We start from the raw sequence: 24,919 nt of genomic DNA, 5'->3' as shown, positions 1-24,919 counted from the left end.
CCAAATGATGCCATGATGTTTATCTACATACTGTAGATATATTTGGGTCATGATTTCCTAAATTAACTTTTTTTATCCTCTATTTACAAGGTATTTTCTATCACGGGCAAGGTATTATCTCCAAGGTTTGGCCTACACTTTGGCCAGCATTGATCCACACCTTCGTTTTTCCTCATATCTTACTATGACTTCTCTTTAGTCTGAGAAAAAAAAGAAAGAAAAAAGAATCGGAGCACAAAAGCGTCTCCCCAGGGCAGTACCCTATACAGTTACAAGACAGAACTATTTCTTGTAAGTCATTTTTGTGCCTTCAACAGTACAAATGTGAACCCAAGTGACTGAAATGAACTTTTCAAAAAAACATGTCACAAAGTTGAGAAAACACTGTGATACCCTTTTTCCCCATTTCCAGTGGACTTTGTCTATGTGTATCACTGTTGACCTAAAGGAGCAGACAAGCCATGCCAATACTTTTCAAGGCAGCGATAACACCACCCACTTTTAGACCCAAACCCCACCACATGGGTGACTCAATAACCAGTAATATGCCAGAAGCCCTGCAGCAGTTTCTATGGCCAAGCGCTATATCCCACTTTGCCACCCTGTTCAGTTTGGCACCTTAGCAAACTGATTTTTGATATCTGTGGGCAACACAATTAAAAATCTGATTATACATTATAATATGATGCATTACAATACGATACAATACCATAAGATACCATGCAATATGATATGATATGATGCCATGTGATTTGATACGATGGAATATACTTTATTGTCCCCCTATGGAAATTTGGTTTGGACTCAGATGCTGCAGCCATAAATGCCTCTAAAGTCACAATAAAACAAACAACATGTAAAGAAAAGACTAGCTGTACCAAATCACACCAATAAATTTCACATGCAAAATATTGCACATACATTTGACAGATAACACGTTCAAAGATTCTAAGTGCTATATTGTAAGTAACTGGAATTGTGTTTATTGAAGATGTTTCACCTTTCCTGCAAGAGGCCTCATCAGGTCCTTCAGACTGGTTAGGAACCACAGGCTTTAATCTTTTGGTGGTTGTGGACCCTTAATATCATCCTTAGAATTCTATGTAAAAAGGCTGCCTTTTGAAAATAACTAAAATGAAGATAAGGTTCTCCGTCCAGTTGCATTTTTTATCAACACTGTCAAAAAGCAAATATACACAATATGATAACCATCAACTTTCATATCTTGAAACTGGTATACCACTGGTATACTGTGAGCGTGAATGGTTGTCAATCTGTAAGTATCAGTCCTGAGATAGTCTGGCAACCTGTCCAGGGTGTACCCCGCCTCTCGCCCTATGTCAACTAAGATAGGTATGAATCATATCTTTAGATATGAGATATGCTGACATTTTATTAAGATCTTTTGTGTTTTTTGAGGTTTGTGTGTATGTAGCTTGTTTTTGCAGAGTCTCTTTCATTGTTTGTTACCTAACAGTCTCTTTGGGGGCTACTGGACACAATATTCACAATTGTCCTGATGACTGAAATTCATCAAGTTCAACTTATTGTGACTTTTTTTTAAAATCACGATCCACAATAAAATTGTACATTGTCCTATCCCTAGTATTTGGTAATAATTAGATCTCCACTATACCTGCTGCATGCTGGAAGATTGCTGCTTTGTTTTTATTTTAGACTGAATAGGGACCAGATTTTTTTACTTTTAAATATGAGAAGTCTTTATAGTGGATCAACAAGTATGTTTCAAGTCTCACGAGGACCCATTATGGTCCGTCTGTACAAAAAAAAAAAAGTTTGTCTCCATACAAACATGAAACCACGCCTGTAAACCTCCATCTGAGAGTGTTCTGTGTTTTCATGTATTGACTGTGAAAACTAATTTCCTCTCTGAGGATAATAAAGTATATGTCCTCTTTGCTGAGGTGCAGGCTTGTACTGCCTTTGTCAATAATATTCGTGTAGATGTGTTTTCTCAACGCGCCTACTGCTGCACCGGGGACTAGTCAATATCCCACAATGCACCTCTGACCTGTGGGCAAACCTGCCTCACTCTTCCTTTCAACTTCCGATGGACATTGATTTTCTGGCATCTCCCACTCATATATAAATGTGGCAATTGAGGAGATGTGAACAAGGATGTATTTTAAGTACAGATCGGGGGCTTTGAGTAGATAAGAAGATAGAGAGGAATATTTTCTTCAGATGCAACAAACTCACAAACATGGAAAAAAGCCTTGTAGCATCCTACAGGAAGCCAAGAGAAAGAATCTGTTGCCGATGTTATTGTTCTTCTGATCACAAAGTACAGCGTGTAAGTGTGAAGAGTGTTACACCATGGATGTATGATATGTGAGGCGCTATTCTAGGGTGAAAATGTGTGTGTGTATTAGTGCGAAAAGGCAGTATCTAGGTCTTTGTGATGAATCTGTTTCAGTGGCAAGCAAGGTACTGCGAGCAGCATGCCGTCTGTTAATTCACATTCGCCGCGGGTGGTTAGAGTCTGTGGCTGATGATACCGGGAGGTGTTGAGAAATGGAGGGACAGAGGAAAGAGAGGCTTGACAAAAATGAACAAAAGCTGTGTGCAGGGATGATACCTGATGTAGGACGTTGGCAAAACAACATTCAAAGGCATAACTATAACTCCTTGGCATTCACTTAACAAACCAGTTCCCTAGTGGCTGCACCCGGTAAGTAATTGCATTTAAAAAATTTGCAAAATTGCAAAGTGTACACTACAGCATAAGAAGCAGCTTTATAAAAGAAATATTTCAGCTCAACATGCTGGAGTTTTAAAGCCACTCTGTGCTTGTATAAGTAAAATTAGCTGGAGCAGCAATCTCAGCAGGAGAGGTTTTGATCTCTGAGCCATCATGTCTTCATTAAAGTATTAACCGATGATTGCAGCAACACCGACCGGCCGTGTTTATTTCAGCTGCAATTATGACCCGTGGTACATCCACGCAATCATAACCTTCGCCTGTGATAAACCCTCCCACACAGAGCTGCCTCTCACGGCCGTGCATCGGTCATGGAGTGCATTAATCTATAGATTGCTCTCTCTCCTTGTTTTCCCTCTCAGCCTCTGGCCAAACATTACCAGCGATCGTGCATCACCCTGCATTCATTTCACTAATGTAGCACACAACTGCACATATACATTTGATACATTGCACCTCTTACCCGTTGCCCCCCCTTCCTGATTCTTTACCTCCTCCTGCCTGAGATATCAAGGGAAATCCATTCAGCTAAGAAGGTCCAAATGTAAATAGCTCTTGCATAAGCCCTGCCCACTCAAGATCACACCACAGGAAAAAAAGAGGCAGCACTGCCCAGAGCTATGAGGACAAGAAAATGCAGTTCGTCCAAACCAAGAAGATTTATATTTAGTTGCTATTTGGATCACTTTGTGTTGTACAGGTTGAAAAACAGCTCTAAAACCGAGTTTATAGCGGTTGAAACCCCTCTGTTTCCTGTCTTGTAAAGCAGAAAGAAAAGATACTGCTACATCACCCGCATCACATAAATCAGGCATGAAAGCATAATGGTGAGGATTTGACTGAGGGCAACCGGGGGCAAGGACAGACATATGAGATATTACTCTCATTCATTCTTCCTCCCTCTGTTTCCTCCACTCCGTCTGTGAGCTGACCCATCTCTGGTGCTGACCCAAAAAGACTAGAAAAGAAGAACCGCATCCGCCTATTGCCAGCCGCATACCCCATTATCCCTGTTTCGCTCTGCAGCTATGAGGGGGCACGGCTCATGCTTCCCCGAGGTGATCATCTCTCAACACATCTCACAGGCTAGACTCATTTCTGCTCGTTCCCAAATCGTACAGGGATCTTCCCCGCTCAGGCAGGGCTACAGTCATTCCCTTTATTCCGCCACAAAACAATAGACGAATGTACCTTGAATGTTACACCAGTTCCTCAAGGTAGGGAGGGAGGGAGGGAGGGAGACCTTAAGAACTGGTGGAGCATATCCACTCTGTCTAAAAACTACGGATGTATAGTTCCTTGGACAGATTAGAATAAACCCCGAGGTTCAAGATGGACGAAAGGGGAATCGGCTTATGGTGTGAGCAGGTGTTGCTCACATTCATGCTTCAGCATGTGTGTTGCTTATTATATTAACTCAAAATGAATCAATTAAAACAAAAGACCAACCATTCACTAAACTGTTGCCACGGACATCGATAGCCCAATCATAGTTTAGCAACAGTAACAAGGCACAGCAGGCATAGGGCTTTAGCCTTTTCAAAACCAAAAAACCCAAGGGTATTTAACTATAACAGCCAGTACTCATATCCAGGGCGTCAAATTATGGTAATTTGGTCAGTGGGGCACGAGGAACCTTTTAGGGTCTGTATGAAAAGTAAATGTTAAAACCCCTTTGTGGCAATGATGTAGTATTTTTCCTTATGAGAAAAATGGGACTAACTGCAAGAACAATGGTATAATGGTCCACGTCTTCTACTTTTTGCCTGAGATTTGCAGCTTTAGCTCCAGTCTTTCTTTTTTTTTTTAGATTATTTTTTGGGGCTTTTATTGCCTTTAATTGACAGGACACTTGTGAGTGTGAAAGGGGAGAGAGAGAGAGGGGAAGACATGTAGCTAAGGGCTGTAGTTGGATTCGAACCCACGGCCGCTGCGGCGAGGACATAGCCTCTGTACATGGGGCACCGCTCTATCCACTGAGCCGCCAGGCGCCCCCGCTCCAGTCTTTTACCACAACAGAATTTGGCCATCCAGTGTATATGTAAGAGTTAGGGCTCTCATTTCTAATCAGCTACTCTTGATAAAATTTGCCCATAACAGTTGATATCTCAGCCAGAAATATCACCGGTCGGTATTGAGAGTCTACTGTTCTCTAACAATTTGAAATAAACCATTGTCTAAAGAATCACTATAAATGTCGATCGTAAATCTGCCACTATTATTACAAACTATTATTTTTTGAAAAGCTTGACGGGCATCTATGGGAAGTGGGTCTTTTCCACCTGGAGCTAAAGTGCAGCATTACTTCAATGAGCACACTAGCTGTGTCCCAATTCAGGGTCTGCATCCTTCGGAGGACCCAGCCTACGCAGCCTTCGGAGGATTTCCTGGTTGCGTCACCAGATGTTCCGCCCTTACCCCCACATCAGCTGAGGGGGGGCACTAAAGCAAAGAAATTATTGTATTTTTAAAATTTACTTTTTATTTAAATTTTGCTGGAGGAGGAGGACAAGCGCCTCTGTCCGCGTCGGAAGCTGATTTTTCGCGCAGTAAAGCCTCCGTCAGGGGACGGAGCTCTCCGCGGCTGCGGACGGAGCTCTCCGCGGCTGCGGGCAGCACAGCGGGGCTGCTAGGTGGCTACATGTTAGCATTACTAACGTCACGTATTATGAATGAAATTATAATGTCCCTCTAAGTTTAACATATCTGGCGTTTGATTTTCAAATGAGTAAAAACCCACATTAAGTTAAATCAACGCTCCGATCTCCGCTCTGTGCCGCCATTATTTTTGAAGATCGCGGGCGCGCAAGGAATCTTGGGAAATGGAAGGCCGCGAAGGATAGTAGCGATGTGTCCTCCAAACAGAGGGAAAAGGAGGACGCATTTGTGGGCTGCGAAAGGAGGAGCCTTCGACTTGTGACCAAATGGGACAGCCTTTCACAGGCGCAGGACGTAATTGGCCTTCGAATGCAGCCTCCGAAGGATGCAGACCCTGAATTGGGACACAGCTACTGAGTGATATTAAGTGTATTCACGATGTACCGCACAATCGCTTCCACCACCTCCTCATTTACTTTAATGTGATGATGATATTTTCTTTCCTGCTTTTGCAATTTCTTTATTACAATGCTACTAGCTATCACGATGCTTCATGATGGGTTAATCTGCAGTTTACACTTATTCCTTGGAGTCAGCTAAAAATGTTGGGTTTAATGTAAAGCTTTGCCTGCATGTGCTTTTTCCTCCAACTTGCTCGACCTAGTCTCTTCAGTGTTTTGCACGTGTGTGTGTGTGTGTGTGTGTGTGTGTGTGTGTTTGTGTGTGTGGTATTGGCCACAGTGCGCACTGAATATTATCCACCTTGGCCAGACTCACTGCACCGGCTGGTGTTGATCTGATTCAGCTAGTACACACACATTGGAAAAAAAAAACATCTGTTTGGAACAAAACACACTCGCACACAGACATGAACACAAAGTGCACGCTTGCTTGGAAGCACATGGACACACACAACTACGTTGTGCACATCCATTCACACACCCACCCCACCCACTGCAGATGCATGCATATAGACACTATCTGGAAATGGCATTGAGCATCTGCTTGGACAGCGCTAGGCTTTCAGTTTTTTGTGAAACACTGGCAAGAGCCCTGCATTGGCCATGAGAAGCTTTTCTACTGCAGCATGGTGACCGGGTGACCGAGCAGCCGTCCAATTGTCTGCTCGCTTCGTCCGCACACACATGCACACACAAATACGCTTTCAGCCGCAGACACTGCAATGCAAATTCAGTACCACCCCTCTCCCCCTGACACCACCACTCTCTTTTCCCAAGTCACCCATAAAAATGCTCATGCTTTTAGCAGCATTCGGAAGCATTTTAAGAAGCTATTTATTTAACAGCATGATTATCTATCTGGTGTTAGGGTGATCTATCTCGCAAAGTGATTGGGTGCGCTATTAACGCCCTCTCCTCTGGCACAGGTGGCAGCTGTTCAGAGGACATGAAAAAAAAAAGGGAGAAAGGCTGCTATTTTTTGACATATCTGCGATATTTTCCATATGTACACATTGCAATCTGTGCCACAGTTTGACAGCATATAAATGAATCTTTAACGCAAGGAGAGAGTGGTCAATCAAATGTGCTATGATGAGCACCAGTGGGCACAAACATATCAGCATCCCACATCCTCTTTCAAAAATAAAATACTATAAATAAACGTAGTCTGCTTGAATGTTGAGGGCCCTGGGATAATTCCACGTATTGTATATATGAAGGTGATGTCTTATGCCAATCTGTCATGTCTCGTCTTAACAAATGTATCTCTTCAGGGAGCGCCGGTTTAGCGTTTAGCATGTACATATATCACATCAATGTCACTTGACAAAAGCACCCCATTTGTATCGCCGACAGCTCGGTTGGGGCCAAGGTGTGTGAATCTGTGGTGTGTTCGCGCATGCATCGGTGTGTGCAGAGAAAAATGAGAGAGAGACAGTGACAGATACAGAGGAAAATAAACAGAAACAAAGAGAGAGAGGACTCTAAGGCAGAGAGAGTACAGCCAAGGCCTAGAGGAGTTTTCAGTTATTTACATATGCAGATTCTGGTCACCCCAGATCCCTACCCTCATCAAGAGAAACCAATTAAAACTCTCTTCATTTAATGTTTACCTTAATTAACCGTAACAATTAATGGCTTTCCAAAGTCCTGTTGTGGCTTTTTCAATTAAACGCTGCCTGTGACAAAGGTTGCAATCCAATCCTATAAATCATACAGACAATTCTCGAATGAGTAAAAGAAGTCCATCCCGGGGCAAAGTGAATGAATGAAATAGGCTCATATATCATCTTTTTTTTTTTCATTTATAGTTGAGATGAAATAAAAATGCCTCTTTAACCCTTGTAGATCACATCCATGATCAATTTATATTTTACAAATACATGCCAAGAAAGTACAGAAAATTCGATTTCTTCATATTCTTATATCAGAATACAATCATGTTTTCTTCCTGTAAAGCAAAATATTACGTGCCCTGTCATAAGGTGGTACCAGCAAATTTCCACCAATAATATAATGACCAAGCAGCAACCTCCAGGGACTGAAAAATGAAACACAGAAGTGCCAAAAATTGCTCTTCCTTGAATCACCACATAAGGCTGGCTCCAGTAAATCCCCATAGAGCCCCATGTTAAAACACCTGACTTTACAGTGGAAATAAACATGTTTACAGCCTGACATGCCCTACAAAAAACAGTTTTGTTCTCCAAATTTCAACATTCATTACAGCTGCACTGGGGGTGATTTTTTATAAAGCTCATCTGTTTACATTTTTTCAAGGCTTATAATTAGGGGCAAGCCGCTGTTAGTGACAGGCTGACCGAGGCTTCAAAATGGTACTCCACAAACCAGTGCTAAATCTCTAATTTTTACAACCTATGATCACGATATCCACCCATCAATCAAAGTGCAACTTTTAGCCACACAAAGCTGGTTAGCTAGCCAGAGCATGCTTTGCAGAATGTCTTTGTTTTCCCAAAATACCATGGTAACAAGCTGTGGGCTTGAGTCAATTCACTTGAGGAAAGTGGCGTCTGTGTTTACATTGGGCTGCTTAAGCAATTAGCATTATAGGAGCATAGGATAGGCTTCGTCCCTCTCTCTCCTTGATGGATCCTACTATACCTTCAGGACGTCACTGTTATGACACGCCCACTTTTTAATTATCAGGTCTTTGTTTCTAATTCTAAAAAAATGTGGCTCAGGTCTAATTTGTTCATTCATTAATCAAATGCATTCATTCATTCATTCATTCCTGCTTGTCTTTCCCCCACGTACAGTTGTTATCTATGTTGAAATTAGCTATGGAAACCAGCGTAGTTATTTTGTACCAGGCTGTAAACATGTTTATTTTCACTGTAAAGTTGAGCACTTTAACATGAGGGTCTATTGGGATGAACTCTGTTTTGGAGTCAGCCTCAAGTAGCCATTAGAGGAGATGCACTTCCACACTGGCTTCATTTCTTAGCCTCTGAGGTCTCCACTTGATCAAAATTTATCATGTTTTCTTCCTGTAAAACTAAATATGACATGTGTTTCCTTTGCTAATACCAATGAGTTTCAAATAGTAATATGACATCCACCCATCAATCAATCTGCAGATTTTAGCTTGCAATATTGCGTCATGCCAGTGCACCTTCCTTCCCCCCAAAATACCAGTTACTGGCCCTCTGGCTAAAATGTATTCACTTTGAAGAAACTGGTATCCTTGACAGCTCCAGATTATGCGCAAGGCATTGTACAGTGGACTGCTTCAGCAGCAAACATTACATGGAGCATAGGATGGACTAGGATGGACTGGCCAGCAGTCTAATCCCGCCCACTTTAGCGGTCCAATCAAATGCAAAGGATTTATTTGCCTCTACAATCCCTCTTGTAGCTGTACACCAAATTTTCAGTTTCACTGGGAAAGACGTCACAGACGTTGCAGATGCTTTAACTTGGGTGTCACTTGGACTTTAAAATACTTTCTTTTCTAGATGTGGACAGTTTGTACTGTGCAGAAGTCTGTGCACACCTGAGCACTTGCACGTCAGTGCGCTCACATCTGTGTACGCGCACACATGGGCATGTGTCTGCGTAGGGTGTCCAGCCGTCCAACCAGCAGCACTCATACTGGTCAGCAGATTGTTGGGTGAGACCCAGTGGACCATTAGCTGTCCGAAGCTGCCAGGGCTGAGAGCTGATAATGACAGGTGGTGTACACACCCTGGAGGTCTGACAGGCTCAGGGCACAGTGCCATGTAACAACAGCCTTTACTACTGGCACCACGGCTGTGAAGGCAGCCTTTAACACTGGCACCGACGCAGCCATGGCAGGAGTATCCCTGGCAGTATCACAACGGCTGCGTCGGAGGAGCAGCTATTACTACAAGCAGTTAAACTAAAATGGCAGCGACTGTTAATGGCGGGGAAACCACTATGCTGCCATTACTTCCACTGACATCCTCTTGGCAAATGCATCCAAATCCCTGTGCAGGCTCAGATGACAATTCTGATTATCCAAATAACAATGAACCTGTAGGTTCGCTATTCAGACATTTTTTTTCGTAGCAGAAGCCTGCTCCACGACAGGTCCCATTCATCCACACAGAGGATGGTATTGTGCAGGACAGAAAGGTCCTGATTCGCTCACTTTTCTTTTCCTTTCTCCATCATTGTGCAACAACGCTTTCTAGGTGGCCATTCACAGAAGCCGGCGTCTTTTCACTATGCCTGCACCGCAGGTAAACAAAAAGAGAGAAATTTAGAGAAAAATTAATTTCCTTCCCCTCTCCATGGCAACCATTTCCAGCTGTGTTGTGGCTACACCCCTCCAAAATAAAATACCCCACTGACCCCCTCACACACACACACAAAACAACAGGAGCATGTGTGGGCATCTGAGTGAGTGTGTGTCCATACAGTACAGGCACCTTTGTGTCCTCCGCCCCCTCTCAGCCTCTCTCCCCCAGTGCAGAACACTCTGATTTGCACTAATCTCTCAGTACACTCTCGGGGCTATTGTTCCTTTCTGCTGTGAGCTTATTCATGTGCCACTCACCATGCTCTCCTCTCATTTTAATACTCCAACAGCGCTGGGAGCTAAAAACAGTTTTAAGCCAGCTTATTCGACTGTTTATTAAAAAAAAAAGAAAAAAGGAAAAAAATCTCGCCTGCTCGCCTCTCACCTCTTGTGCTGTGTAGGTGATGGTGGAGTTGTGCGGGATATGGCCGCTTATTAAAATGGCAAGTAGCGGTTGGACTCTGTGATGTTTCCATCACGCAGTTTATGTATACAGACAGCCTGTAGGCAGCCGGTGGACAACGTGAGATGAAAGCAACGGTTGATGTTCTGATTTGATGACTGTTGCCATGGCAGCGGGATGAGGATGGAGGAGGGGCGTGAGCGTTCACAGAGACAGACAGAACAGAAAATTATCCCTCTCGCTCTCTCTCTCCCTCACACACACACACACACACACACACACACACACACACACACACACACACACACACACACACACACACACACATAGGCGTAACCCCCATCAACCAGTAGTACAGTCCAGTAGGTCTTCCTTTGGATCAGTGAGCTGTAAAGGTCCATCATTAGGACAACAGGGTGGGGTCCGACATCCTGACAGCCTGTCATGAACAGAAGCCTGCATGGCTAACTATGTGATGAGACTGCTATTAAAGAGAGCAAAACCACACTGTTGCTGCAATAAGGCACCTGGCGGATTCATGGTAGCTCTTCAGCCTCTCCTGGACGGCTGAACGGGCGGTTCAATAAAAACGGTTTCTGGCTCCAGCGGACGTGTTTATAGCGTTTCCTCTGGCCAAGCGCGGCACCAGGGTTAAGTTGATCATCTCTCACTCTGGTAAAATAGCCAGGGGAGTCTGTGTACCACTAGATCAACTCTACAACTTAAAGACCCTAAACGTTACAGCTCAGATGATCGATATGGCACTGAGCAATGTTCTTTACGAGCTAATAGACAAATCCATTCCTGCAAAACCCCTTGGGCCTTGGGAAGGCAAGAGGGAGGTAAGAGTACGCGGCTGTTTGCCTGGTGTTGCCACTTAGACCTCTTCTTGCACGCACACACACAAACACGCCAGGGAAGTTAGAGGATACAGATTGTGTGTCTGTGCGTGTCCACACGTGCGGTTGTATTGGCACATCTGCAGATGTCTCTATCTCTCAGGGTATTGTAGTTTCCCGATTCCTGTGAGGTTATCACGGCTGCGGAGCTGCCAAGAGGAGATTTGTGTCTTCTGACATCAGAAGGAGGAAAAACACATAAAACCCATTTTCATTCGCATTGCTTAAATGCTCTTATCTGACACTTTTGGATAAGGAAGCTTACATGAAACATTCGTAATTCCCTCACTATCTAATTAAAAGTCCAGATTGCCTAATAAATGTCAGAATTGCATCATAAAGTCGAGAAATCCTGAAAATCTGATTCCCATCTGAGATCTAATTCTGCGTTAACACCTGTTGCTATTTCACCAGATTCCATCAGTTCGTCTAAATCGTACTCCTAACTTTAACACGTATCAAATGACTGCTAGCTAAAATTAAATTCAGTATAAAAGCTAAACCTCGCCAGGATTTTCTGATGATGGCTCTTTAATATCCTGTGCAATGTCTTTAGTTGCCAGCAAGCCTCTCTGTCTTCCTATCTTCTCTGTGCCCTGCCTTTGTCTTTCTCTGTGCCGTACGCTTGCTCATTAAACCGTAAGGTCAGTTTTTCACTCCACTCTCCCACCCTTTGTCTTGATGCCCTTGCTGACCTCCTGCAACACTTACTTGAACACAGCTTGCCCAAACTTGACTGCAAAACTTTGGCACATCATTATAAAAATAACGGACCATGTTTATAAAAGATATGAGGGCCCTCTATGACATTGTGCAGTCCCCCAGGCCCCCGAACTACCTCGTTTATAGCCGGCATGTAACATTTATGTTTAAGGTAACATTCATGCTTGTCTTATTTCAAGGCAAGGACAACAGCTTCACTGTGAAAAAAAAATCTAAATGACTTTATTTGAAGGTCTAATGGCAGCAATCTATTTTTGGGCAATATGCCTCATTTAGTGTTAGTAAGTTCAGACCTGGCAGGCATCTACTGCAACTCTCATTCAAGGCAGAGAACATTTAATTTGCTTATCCTTCATTTATTGGACAAGCATATTATAAAAAATGGAAATTAGGGAGTAAGATGTGAAAAAGGCCTTCTGGCCCCTTTTGAAATTTTAACAAATTAGGTTTTTTGAATGGAACAGTCTTAATACAGTGGAAAAAAAGTAATAAATGTATATCAGAAATTTCCATAGCCTTTTGGGATGTCTTCAAATTACTTGTTTTGTCCAACCAACAGTCCAAATCCCAAATGTTTCCAATTTATAAAGATATGAAAGCATGAAGCGTGAAGCAAAAAAAAAAAACTAGCAAATTGTGGACAGATATGCTCTCCGTCCTGGACAATTGCACGCTTGAAGAATGCATGTTTTACACATGAACAAGGGGAATTAATATTTGGAAGAAAATTTGTTTGAGAAATGAGTGTGCTCAAATTGAATTCAAGAGGCACAAGCTGTCAAGTGTAAATAAATTCATGTCTGATTACAATTAACAAGGAAGGGAGTTGCATTTCTGTTCAAATTACTTTGTCTCCATTGAGTGTTAGATCACATCACAGGATTTTAATATTCATTTAGCAACATCCTGCTTTGAAATATTCATCTACTATCAGCCTGCTTATCAGAGAAGATAATATCAAATAAAAATTGAATACTAATGCACTTTTTTGTCTTTATTTATTCATATTTTAATGCATGTTTTATGTGTCCTGTTGCATTTGTTTGTATGCAACACAGTATCACTGCCAGGTCAGATCAACAGACGTGGGCATACATGTCTTGATGTGACGGGATTACATCCATACAGAACCATGTTTTTCAGCACTACTACTTTCAAAGGTCTTGATTGCTAACTCGGGAACTATAAATGTTTGAGGCAATATGAAAACCCATTTTCTTCTAACCATTATCAGCGCTGTATGGCGAAACAGAACACTCAAACCTTTCTAGTGTATTAATTTAGCCCTGTGATCAGACAGTTATAAGAGAGTTGTCAAGTTTTTAAAAAATAATGGACGTCCCGCGGCCAATCAGAATCAAGTGCTTACTCAGGCTGTGGTAATTACATAGATATTTGCATTTTAGCACAGAAAGTTATCTACCATAATGAGCGATAGAGCCTTTCATTGGACTGCTGTTTGCAGTTGCCTTAGAACCCTTTCAGCTCAGAGGACGATGTATGAAAAGTGCAGTCATGTAAAACCAGGAGGCTGTCTGCTACATGACAATGTGTCAATCCCAAAAGTGAAAGGGAAAAAAAGATAAGCTGAAAAGATAGACAAAAGCCTAGAGTAAATCTGCAACTGATTGAACTAATGAAAAAGTGCCCAATTAATTAGCATCTCATTATAGGACAGTGTTGTAACCCAGATAATAAAGCTAATGTAGTTTTTAAAAATTATTCCACACTGCAGTAGTTCAGAAGAGTGTCACCAAATCTATCTGCTCACTCTGTCTTTCTCTCATCAGCCTTCCTCCTTGCTTTCTCCCGGCATTTATTTCAGCAATCAGTTTTGAAGTTTAATCAATCATGTCATTGCATATTAAGTGTTTGACAGGAATAAATTGATTTTATAGAATATTTTGCCTTTTTTTCACTTAAACTTATTTGCTTTCTTTGTGAGAGTTATCAATACAACTCTCACATCAGTATGTTCAATATGTAGTAAGTGCCTGGAGATAATTAGCCTACCTTAGTATTAACACTGGAAGCAGATGTAGCCTAAACAGCAAGGCTGGTTCTCTCCAAAGTTAAAAAAAAAAGGGCTAGCAACACCTCTAAAGCTTATTTGCACAATACATTTTGTTTGATTTATTTATAAAGAAAGGGTAAAATGTAGCATTAAAGCTGTAGCAGCATTTGTGTGTGTATCCACTTACATAGCACTTATTGTGGGGGGCTGTTTTTCATGATTTCAGATCTGAACCCTTTGAAGCCTGAGCAAATTGGCTTAATTTTTTTCAAGAAGAAATTACAAAAAAAATGTATCAGGAAATTTGTAACAACAACAACAACAACAACAACACATACGTATATACATTTATTTACTACTACTACTACTTTTACAACAACTAATAATAATAACAATAATAATGGTGATGATATTTATAATACATTTTTTAAAGTTTTTAAGTAAAAAAAAAACTGGAAAAGCATAATGAAACATAATATTAGATGTGTAATTGTGATAATTCTAAATATAGTTTTTCCTTAGCTTTTTTCCCCGCTGGACAGTTTAGTTTTTTAAGTAATTTTCTAAATCTACCAAAATCTTACAATTTGTAAAACATTTATTGGAAAGTTGCTCAATACCCCTTTTCCATATTTTGTAAAGAAATTTCACCAATTTGGTCTGGGGTTCAAAGGGTTAAATACTTGTGAGAGGCATCTTTAAGCAGTACAAGGAAAGTGAGTCGCTGCATGTTTCAAAGGGTAAATGCTACATTAAATGAAAGTCTGCCTCCAACTTTGTAGAAACAGTTCGATACATAGAACTAGTATGATCTATTGTTTGTAAAAATGATTAAATATGATGCATATGACTGTCCACATATCTCTGACAGTATATTGTACATGTGTGTCTGTATGTGTGTCAGCAGTAAACTCTAGTTGAACTACACTTTGTCTTTCTACTGCCAATCTCCTCCGTTCCAGCGGTGTGCCGTCGTCAATTTGGGCCGTTGATGTTTCGCTGAGTTTGTCAGCAGGTCTGACTGGTGCTCAAGAACACCTACAGCCTTCCTCAAGGGAGGTGTCACAGTTGGACATGCACCCCTCCCTATCAGCCCATCACACACACACACACACACACACACACACACACACACACACACACACACACACACACACACACACACACACACACACACGAAAGAGAGTAAAGACAGACATCTGTACCAACGTGGCTTCACACGCAAAATGAATCTCTTGCTCCTTTACTCTTTCTTAATCTGTCGCTCCCTCTCACTATTTTTCTCACACATATACACACACACACAAACACACACACACTGACTAAATTGACTTGTCAGCTTCAATCAGACCAGGAACAAAAGGATTCCTGCCAGTTTGAAGCTGACATCATTAATGGGTTTGGGAGGGGGCGAGCTCTGAAGACAAAGGGAGTGCAAGGTCGGGCCGACTTAAAATGCACTTTCATTTTGGCAGGGACGTTAGCTTTTTGATTTCAGCCCCTTTACGCCAACATCTTTTTGCGAGAGGCTCTAACTTTCATTATCACTGGGAACAGAGGGGCGTGTGAGACTTTGTTGTGCTGATGGAGAGAAATGTGACATCCATAATGCATTTCCTATTAGAGGATGCCACGCATGGACACACCTGGCCACGTGTCAGGGGGAGATGGACAGGCAGAGGATGAGTACAAATGGGCTGGTGGTGGAGAGGAAAGAAAAAAAGGATGCCGAGTAAAGACACTAATGCAAGAGAATACACGGAGAGACGGTTGAAGCTTGAGTGAAGGGAAGAGCATGTTCTTGAGAGATGGTGTCAAGGTTTGGAGAGTCATAGGATGTGCTGTACAGCTCTTCATGTGACATATGAAATCCACACATAAACCAGCTTTCCTGGTGCATTGTAGCGGTAAAGCCAAATGCTTTGAACATTTAAATCCTCTCCCCTCACTTCTGTGACTTCATCCGTCCTCATTTGCTTCTGTTTCCTCTGCCGCATGCCCATCTGCCTCCCCCCTTTTGCAGCTTTCATTCTGACCCTGGATAAAGAGTCCCTCATCTCAAATGGTAATAACTTTGGTCCATATGCACACAGCCATCACAAATTGATTACTGTGTAATGCTGCAAGCACTCCCACTCTCTCACTCCCTCGCTCTCTCCTCTTCCATCTTGTGATTTTGCACGAGGCTGACTCCCATGTCCAATCCAGGCTGCCATTAAACAGCACCCCTGGGTGCATCCCAAACATAAACAAGCACATCCTAAACTCTCTGATTCCCTCTGGCTTGCTGATCCTCCTCTCCCCTCCTGTCTCAGTCCTCTCCCTCTCCCACCATCTTTGTCTAACAATCACTCGAAACCAGCTTCTCCTTCACCTGTTTTACCCTCAACCACTCATTCCCTTTTATTCTCATTCTAATTATACCATTACATTACCATTTCTATTCTCTCATTAGCATTTTTTGCTCTCCCTGTCTCTTATTCTTCCCCTCTCTAAGTCTCTTTTTCCCCCCCTCTCTGTCTTTCTCTATCAGCCTTCCTTTTTCTCAGCCGCTGAATACGTTCCACCTTTTTTTGCGGCACATAAACAGACAGTGCCCTTGGGAATGGGTTGGAGAGCTCTGTCTTTGTTTGTGTGCACCTCTAACTAACTCTCCATCTGCGGGGAGCCGAGCCAAGCCCAGCAGTGCAAGACAGATAGCTGGCACCATCCCAGACTCTTCTCTGGTTGGCCCCATATCTTCACCCCCGCCTCTCAACTTCTCCTTCCTTCCAGGCTATAGTCTTCCCACAGAGGCGGTTGTCAGCTGCCCTCAGGCAGCCAGTCAGGTACCGTAAACGCCCGACCCCTGCGATTCCTTCTCCTCCAAGCCTTAAACCAAAATCTGCCTCAGCTTCCAAAGGATATTCAATCCTTTCCAAGTCATATTCTATGGATGTTCGTCACCGGACTTTCTTCAAGCTCCATCCTCAGCCAACCCCAGGTTCACCTCCAATACGAGCTCGCTTCAGAGACTAAATAACCAATAGCACATTTTCTGTATTTAGCCACATCAAAGAGCGTTCAAAGGGAGAGGAACTTAAGCATTAGCATTAGTTCAAAAACTGAGAGTTTCAATCACGTAATTGCCTGAGGCTGTAACTTAAACCTTGAAAAGAGTTTTAATGTTATATGTTGTTTTTCTTTGCAGTACTTGGTGAGAAATTTCTTCTATTATTAATATATCGCTGCAAGGATGCAATGTAAAATTCTGCAGCCTGACTTCAGCACACATGCTACTTACACGCACAAAAAAGCATCATCAAAGGTGCACTACATTATCTGCTCAGTTTAAATCTCCCCCGGGCATTTTACTCCTCAATCCCCTTGAGGAGTAAGAAGAAAAATACTTCACTCACCATTGTCAGGCTCGGACTTCCTGTCATGCTCGGTGTCAGTGAGAGACAGGGCAGAGTTGGCGCGGCTCGTCAGGCAGGAGCTCTGCTCGGACTTCAGGCCGCGCATCCACATGTGCTGCAGGCCGTGAGCGGGAGACGGGTCCACCTCTGGCTCCGTGTCCACGTCCGAGCCCACGCCCAAGGAGTAGCGGCTGTGGACATGAGCGGCCGGTCCAGAGCACAGCGCCTCCTCCTCCTCCTCCTGATGCTGCTGCTGCTGTTGCTGCTGTTGGTGGATGTGGTAGTCTGGGCTCCTCATCTGCCCAGCCTTACAGAAGTCTAAATCTAGAGGGAGGAGGAGGAGAGACAGGCAGATTGAGATCCCATAGAGCCGTAAAGCCTCTAATACCTGCGTGCGTCTTTATTTGCTTAGGCAACTAAGCTGACCAGGTGTTTGTCAGAGGCAGGCATTTACAAGCCAAACACCAAACATCCTCCCAAATTATGTCAAGAGACAGGCTGTTATTTGAGCAAGCATTTATTACAAGTTTTGCAGCACAAGTCCAAATCAAAATGCCACCCTCGATTTTTCTTAACCATTTGCAGCGAAGCTATATCCTGTTCGGGCGGCGTGATGTGTGTTATCGAGCTGGAGATGTATTGAACTGCTGCTCAAACAGAGCACTGATCTCATCTATATTCTCCTTGGTGGGGTGAAGAGATCAGATAAAGATCAAACCTTATTAATATTGACTCAGACTGAGAGAAAAATTGAGCCTCATATGCTTTCAGGTATTAGAACGCCCTCCAATCCCAAGCATCAACCTGTTATCTGAGAACATCAGATATACTGTGTTAGTCCTCTGGTTACACTTCAATTCAATTCAATTCAATTGAGCTCTACCTTTTTTTCCTGCAGAGGCAGTTGAGTAAATTTTCTTTCTCGCCACCTCAGTTTTCAGTTTGGAATGTATAAGTGGAAGTGATGGAACTGATGGAATTTTTTTTTAAAACACGGTGTAAATTGAAATCTATACAGATATTACTGCAGCCTGGTACCATATAGACTCCAGCGAGAACTCAAGAAGGAGAGACTTCCGCTCCCTCTCACTTAGTGCAGTTAATATGTGTGTGTTAGGTCGGGTCCTTTGAACACAAACCGCAGTGTTTCAATAAGAGCCACAATCCTGTTGACCACTCCATTGACCAGCGATGTGTCCTGCTGTGCCTGTTTGATGGGGTCAAGACCAACTGTGGCTCCACACTGTTCTGGCGGAATTAAACCAGCGCAAGATTGGTCACCACTACACACTACTGCTTAGCTCAAATTGGTTGCAAGAGGGCAATTCAGGAGCAAATAGGCTATTTCCCCATAGCTAGAAACATGAATTGACTGTAAACTGAAAAACTGACCATTTTCTTTTCAAACAACTTTATAATGCAAGAGCAGATTTTAGTAGGTGATTAAAGGGAAATGATTTTTTTTTTTTTTTAAATACCTTCCCATTTCCTGCCATTACAGTCAGCCGCTCGAGAATTACTTAAGAGAAATATTGGCTATTCATATAAATAAACACTACTTTCACCCGATGTTGTAAGTACATGCTGTAAGCAAAAACCAGAATAGCTGCCAAAACAATCTTGGTTATAATGTTACTGTTACAGTTGTGGGTGTAATGGAAAACACACATCGAAATTACCCAGTAGTATAATTTCTGCTATACATGTGGCAGGGCACCACGTCCCCTTCACCATGGCTTCATTACCAAGTGAACAAAGCAGGAGACTGGCTCCAGGGCCCCAAACTTACAGGGGCCCCAAAACTATGTGCCAAATGGTTTGTGCTAATTAAGTTATAAACCACACAGAAAATCTAGGGCCACATAGTTTTCTTGCAAAGAAAAATGGGACAAATGGGGGGGTGGTGTGTTATGGCGGCCCAGAAGCTAATTTTTGCCCTTATTATCATGCAGCAATACGCTTTATGAACAACATTATTTGCACTGAGTTTTATGTCTAGGCTGCTCTGTGACTTGTCGAAGCAGTTAGGGCCATGTGCCGCCTGAAAGAAAAAACTGACACAATTCTGGGTGGAGAAAATTACTTCTACTTCCTCTGCATGTGTTCCAGGTTAGAAAGTAATCATTCAATTTTGATTTACAGTAACATTCTCATAACAAAGACACTGGATAATGAACATTTCTCATCAAAATGCAGATAAACAACTGATCAACTGAAAAATATTTTTTTTGTTTGATAGCTTGTTTGTTTAGGGCGGGGGAGTAACAATATAGGGTTATTATAGAATAATCATGACAATCAGTTTCATCATATGGGTTATTTGCCAGATTGATATAAAAAGCATTCACACTAGCATTTTTTCTTCTTCCTGTATTATATCTCCTCTCTACAACATGTGTAACCATGGAGTCTACGCCCTCGTGTTTACTTACACGTTGCGATGAATGTAATTTTATTTATCATAATTACATTTTATGCATTAGGCGGAAAACATCCATACATACTAAACTGATCATGTTCTCATAAGGCTGTTACTTCTGCATAATTAAAAGTTCCCCTCCAGACATATTTTAAAGCATGTAAAAGACTGCTATGAATATTGTTTTGTTTAACATGATTTTCCCACATATAGAGTAAAATAAAAATCTAAATAAAGAGGCTGGAGGGAAATCTACATTTTCTCCCTCATTGAGAAATTCTGAATCTGGCGTTGCACCCTGCCAAACACCACAGCTTTCACCAGGTTGACCGGTGAAAGGGCAGCACTCTAAGAGGTGGCCAACATCAGCTTTGGATGGAACATCAGAGAGATTCAGCCGTACATGTTTGAGCCTCAGTCAGACCCGCAGACTACATCCAAGAAGCTGACGCTCCCTCAGTGCGTCATCCATTGGTTTGCAAAATATGGTTTTGAAGTCACAAGTTCGGCATTTTGGCCGTCACTATCTTGCTTTTTTGGAGCCAGAAGCGATCATACCTGGACGGTAGGGTGGATCTGATGGAAAGTTACCATCTTTTATTTGTTTATGCTGTTTGCCTATTGTCAGCCTGTTACTGAGAGTGGCTAACACATTCTTAGAGGCTGCAAAACATAAAATAATATCCGCTGCAATGTTACAGTGCTTTCAAATGGTCATATTATTATTGTGTGTTATATATCACAGGTATAAGTAAAGTTTTTTGCTGATTTTTCAATAACTTAAAAACCCGATCTGTGCTACAGGTTTCACTTTTCTCTGCCGGCATTTTATTAGTCAGCAAATGGCTTTTGTATTAGTAACAAAACTAATCTAGCTCGCCTCTTGTATGTTTGAATTTCAGATTTTAGGGAAGTAAACAGACATCTAACTCTTCAAGAATGTGAAAACAGCTCTCTGCTGACAACTTTGCACAGATGCAAGTCAGAATAGTCAAGGTCAGATCTTTGGGGAGCATAAACAAGAGAAAAACACATTCTTGAGTGAAGAGGATCTTTTGACATTTTTTCCTGTAACTCATTTCTGGCTTCTGTAAACAAATGTGGAGTGTAATTTAATTAATTTAAGCTAATTAATAGGGAGGCAAAAACCAAATATTGAGCATAACTCTCTTATGCTCTTAAGAATCACTGTGGATCTACTTATCTATCTATCTATCTATCTATCTATCCATCTATCTATTTATCTACCTATCTATCTACATACATACATACCTACCTATCTACCTACCTATCTATCTACCTATCTACCTATCTATCTACCTATCTACCTACCTATCTATCTACCTATCTATCTTGGCATCATTGTCACATACTGAAGCAGTAAAATTTGCTCACTTCTGATAATTTTCTAAAATTCTCGTCCCTCAAACTGATTTGGAAATGCCTTCAAAATTCAGCACCAGAAATTCTATGCAAATTTATCAGCAGGCAAAATAGTGCTAGGAACACCAGGGGCACAGCAAGCGGCCGCTGTAAAATCGTTCGTCGTAAGACCTCCTTGGGGCAGTCAGCCTTTTCCAAAAAAGGCTCTAAAAATGTGGAACATACTAACCAACCAAAATAAAATTAACACAAGATATGAAGAAAAGATTTATGGTCTGGCTTAAGCCAAATCAGAGATGTGAGCATTTTCAACTATATTTAATGTCTTATATTTTTGTAAGTGTGTGTAACATTGACATTTGTGTCTTTTTTAATACTGTATTTCTATATGGTAATTCTATGTCATCTTGAGAATAAATATTAAATCATTTTTTTCCTTCTGTCTTCCTTTTACCATAACTGTTATTGTGTGTATATCAACTTGATATCTTATATATATTTTTTCTTTTTCTTTACTAAAAGCCTAACTAGGGACAGAAGTTGGAAATGATCAATAGCTATAATCTCTATATGTGAAACATCACTTACTGCAGCTTCTATCTATCTATCTATCTATCTATCTATCTATCTATCTATATCCATCTATCTATCATTGTAGACTGTAGAAAAACACAGAGGCAATGTGGGATTAAATGGACAGAGAGTAATGTGTAATATTAGGGAAAATTAGCAGCTGGGAGGAGAGGAGGAAGGAAAGGAGGGGAGGAGAGGGCCCGATGTGGAGGTTTAAAAGATGAAGGAAAATATGAGGAACATGGGTGGGGAATTAGAGGAGAAACAAATTGGCTGATCTTTGTCAGGAACACCGTAATCCATTAAAAACGTCACTGGAGGCAATGTCCCCCCTTAACAGTTGGTTACTTAGGTAGGGTATGCTATATATAACTCCAGTGCCCAAAGATGAACAGATGTGCTTTGCTGAACCGGCTGCCATTGACATTTCAAAGGCTGCTTTGGGGGGTCTTTTTGCACCTTACCATATGACACTGATGGCAGGGGATGTTGTTTGTTATGGAAACAGAAAGGCCGTAACTGTTGAAAAAGGCAAGTGCTCTTTGACACCGCAATGGTGCTGAGGAAATGATGATGACTAACGGCCATCAACGGGTTGCTGCATGGCAAACAATACGACAAAATCCATAGAAGGTGGCATTCAAAACACGAAATCCCCGGAGCGGCCCGCTTGTCAGGGGCTGTAACTGTTGTGAATGGCTAATGTTGCTTGTTAGCATGGTGGGTAGGTCTTGCAGAGTAGCGGGAGGTTGGAGTAGCAGAAAGAGAAGCTATTGATCACTATGAACCCTGCACAGCGGCACTGTCCTGATGAGGTGCGGCTTCTCTCTTAACGCCACACATGACCTGCATAAAGGCCATCCATCACAGCACGCGCTGGCCCATTTCTCCTCCTGTCACCGGCAGGGAAGAATTTTTCGCTGTGTATGTGTCAAAAGTGCGAATGTATGTGTGCCTATGTCCGCCCGTCTGTATCTGTGAGTGTGTGTGTAATGAAGGGTGGTGTTCCACCCCAGGTGAGGCCAGAGAGGTTTGGGGTTGACCTAGTTTAGCTGTGGGAGAGAAATATCACCTCAGTGGAGAAGAGGTAATTGGCTGCCTCCGACTGTCCTTCTGGCTCATTGTGGACCGTAATAGGTAATTCACATAGGCCCTTTTAAAGACCTGAGTGTGTGCGCGTTTGTGTGTGTGTGTCTACCATACATGTGCCATTTGTGTGCACAGACAGTATCTGTGCTATTTCAAGGTAAACACATCCAGCCTGAGTGTGGCCTGAGTGTGGTACCTGGCTGGGGTTGGCTGTAGTTGCTCTGTCTTTCCCGGTGTGATCCAAGGGTGAGACGTAGCTCGTGCGTGTAGTCGGGCAGGGTTTCGCGTGAGGTGTAGGAGCGGTGGTGGGCGCGGCCGTCCTCGCTCTCATCAGACGAGCTGGTGTAGGACATCTCCATTTCATGGCGCCCCTTAGACAACGGCTGGTAGGGTTTACTGTCCATCTCCTCCATGGCTTGTAGGGCTCCGCTTAGTCACTCAGCACAGCCACAGCAGAGAGCACAGAGTCTGGAGGTGAGAGAGAGATGGAGGGGAAGGAGGAAAAGGTAAAGCGAGGAAGGAGGCAGGGAAGGACAGTGGGAAGAAGGATGGGCCAGCGGAGGAAAATGAAGGGAAACAAGGGATTGAACAGAGGAGAAAAATAGCACAAGAAGTCTGTTATTGAACACAGTGGGACAATATTGCAACGTCTGCTCGTTCCAATTACGGCGGACATTCATAAACAGCATTTCGCTTCTTTCATATTTCACACCAAAGGTTAGTTCCAAATCAATACGCTCAGAAGGGACCGCGATGGTGGGCCATTATGTCTGGATGTGTTTGAAGAGAAATTGGCCAAAATCAAGCGCAGCCCTCCGTTCTGTCAGTTGTGGTTTCTTGTCTTCTCCCGCTACTGTAGTCTTTATCTCTCTTTTACAGACAACCATTGACAAGTGGCGGATTAAATCAACAAATTTGTAGCCGAGCCCCACGTCTGTCACTCTCATTAAAACACTGTGACTCACCAGATTCCAAAGTAATGATGAAACACTATTAGACACCAGTCTTTGCAGTGTCATTGCCCTTCCGAATGGAGTAATGATAAATTGGCTCTATTCAGCTCCAATTCTCTTGTTCTTCCCTCAACCACATCAAAATCTATTTCTGATAACGTCCGGCACAATATGCTTATACCGCCATAACTAATGATTGATGGGGACAACGATTAGAGCACAGAAGAAGTGATTAGAAAATACTTCATTCATATTAGTTCTCTTTCACCGTGCCCTGCCTGAGGCCTTTCCAGCCTATTTCCTGCAGATATAAAGCTTCTAAATGGAGCTTGAGAGGGTCATTGCTCATAGAGACAAAGTGCTATGGTATTGACCTCTTCAGGGAGTCCTGTAGTCCATATATCAAAGCCATTAGAGCGTGCCTGCTCAATACCTCAGAGATCTGCAGCACAGGGTGATCACCACTAGTCTGATACAAGTTTACAGCTGACCTTTCTACCACTGCAGTAATGCTTTTATTCCACCTGAAAGACTCCTTCCTCTGGCCTCGCGCTCACCCTCCTCATTCCTCACATGCATGCACACACGCGGACCTGTTTGCATGCACACACAGACCGTTCGACGACCCCTGACAGCAAACAAGTCAAAAAATGGGCCAAGTCGCTTGCACGTTCATCCCACACACCCTCTCACCCCCTGCAGACATTATCATAGCGCAGATGATCTGTAAAAAGCTCTGCACTCATCTCTTCCTTCCATGTGTTTCCTATTTAACGACACCAAAAAGCCCAACAATGCCTTTAAAACCACATTTTGCAATTACCTGAGCGGTACTGTAGCACACTGTAAGCTCCTGCCGTCTCACACACATGCACACGCTTGTGGTTCCCTGCAATCACGATGCCTTTCATTCTGATTGGCAGGAGTTATTGCAAGGAATCAAAGCCTGCTATTATCTCAGCTGCCCTGTCAGAATGGGATTGACTGGTGTCACCTTCT

At 42.5% G+C, this 24,919-nt stretch overlaps 1 protein-coding gene across 2 annotated transcripts in view; it reads right to left on the bottom strand.

The window, feature by feature from the left end:
- The window catches only part of tenm1 (teneurin transmembrane protein 1), a 306,672-nt gene that overhangs the window by 177,925 nt on the left and 103,828 nt on the right, over positions 1–24,919 (bottom strand). For both annotated transcript variants that reach the window (XM_088081314.1, XM_042493760.2), the window contains 2 exons: positions 23,164–23,435; positions 17,504–17,827 (listed from right to left, as the gene is read on the bottom strand). In XM_088081314.1, the coding sequence (XP_087937440.1) occupies positions 17,504–17,827; positions 23,164–23,380 (541 nt within the window). In that variant the 5' untranslated portion in view covers positions 23,381–23,435. The remainder of the gene's footprint in view (positions 1–17,503; positions 17,828–23,163; positions 23,436–24,919) is intronic.

Source organism: Plectropomus leopardus, chromosome 8, assembly GCF_026936395.1.
Source record: "Plectropomus leopardus strain MGB_pleo_1.0 chromosome 8, ASM2693639v1, whole genome shotgun sequence".
In the NCBI taxonomy this organism is placed as follows: Eukaryota; Metazoa; Chordata; class Actinopteri; order Perciformes; family Serranidae; genus Plectropomus; species Plectropomus leopardus.
This window is presented reverse-complemented; position numbering and strand designations above follow the sequence as displayed.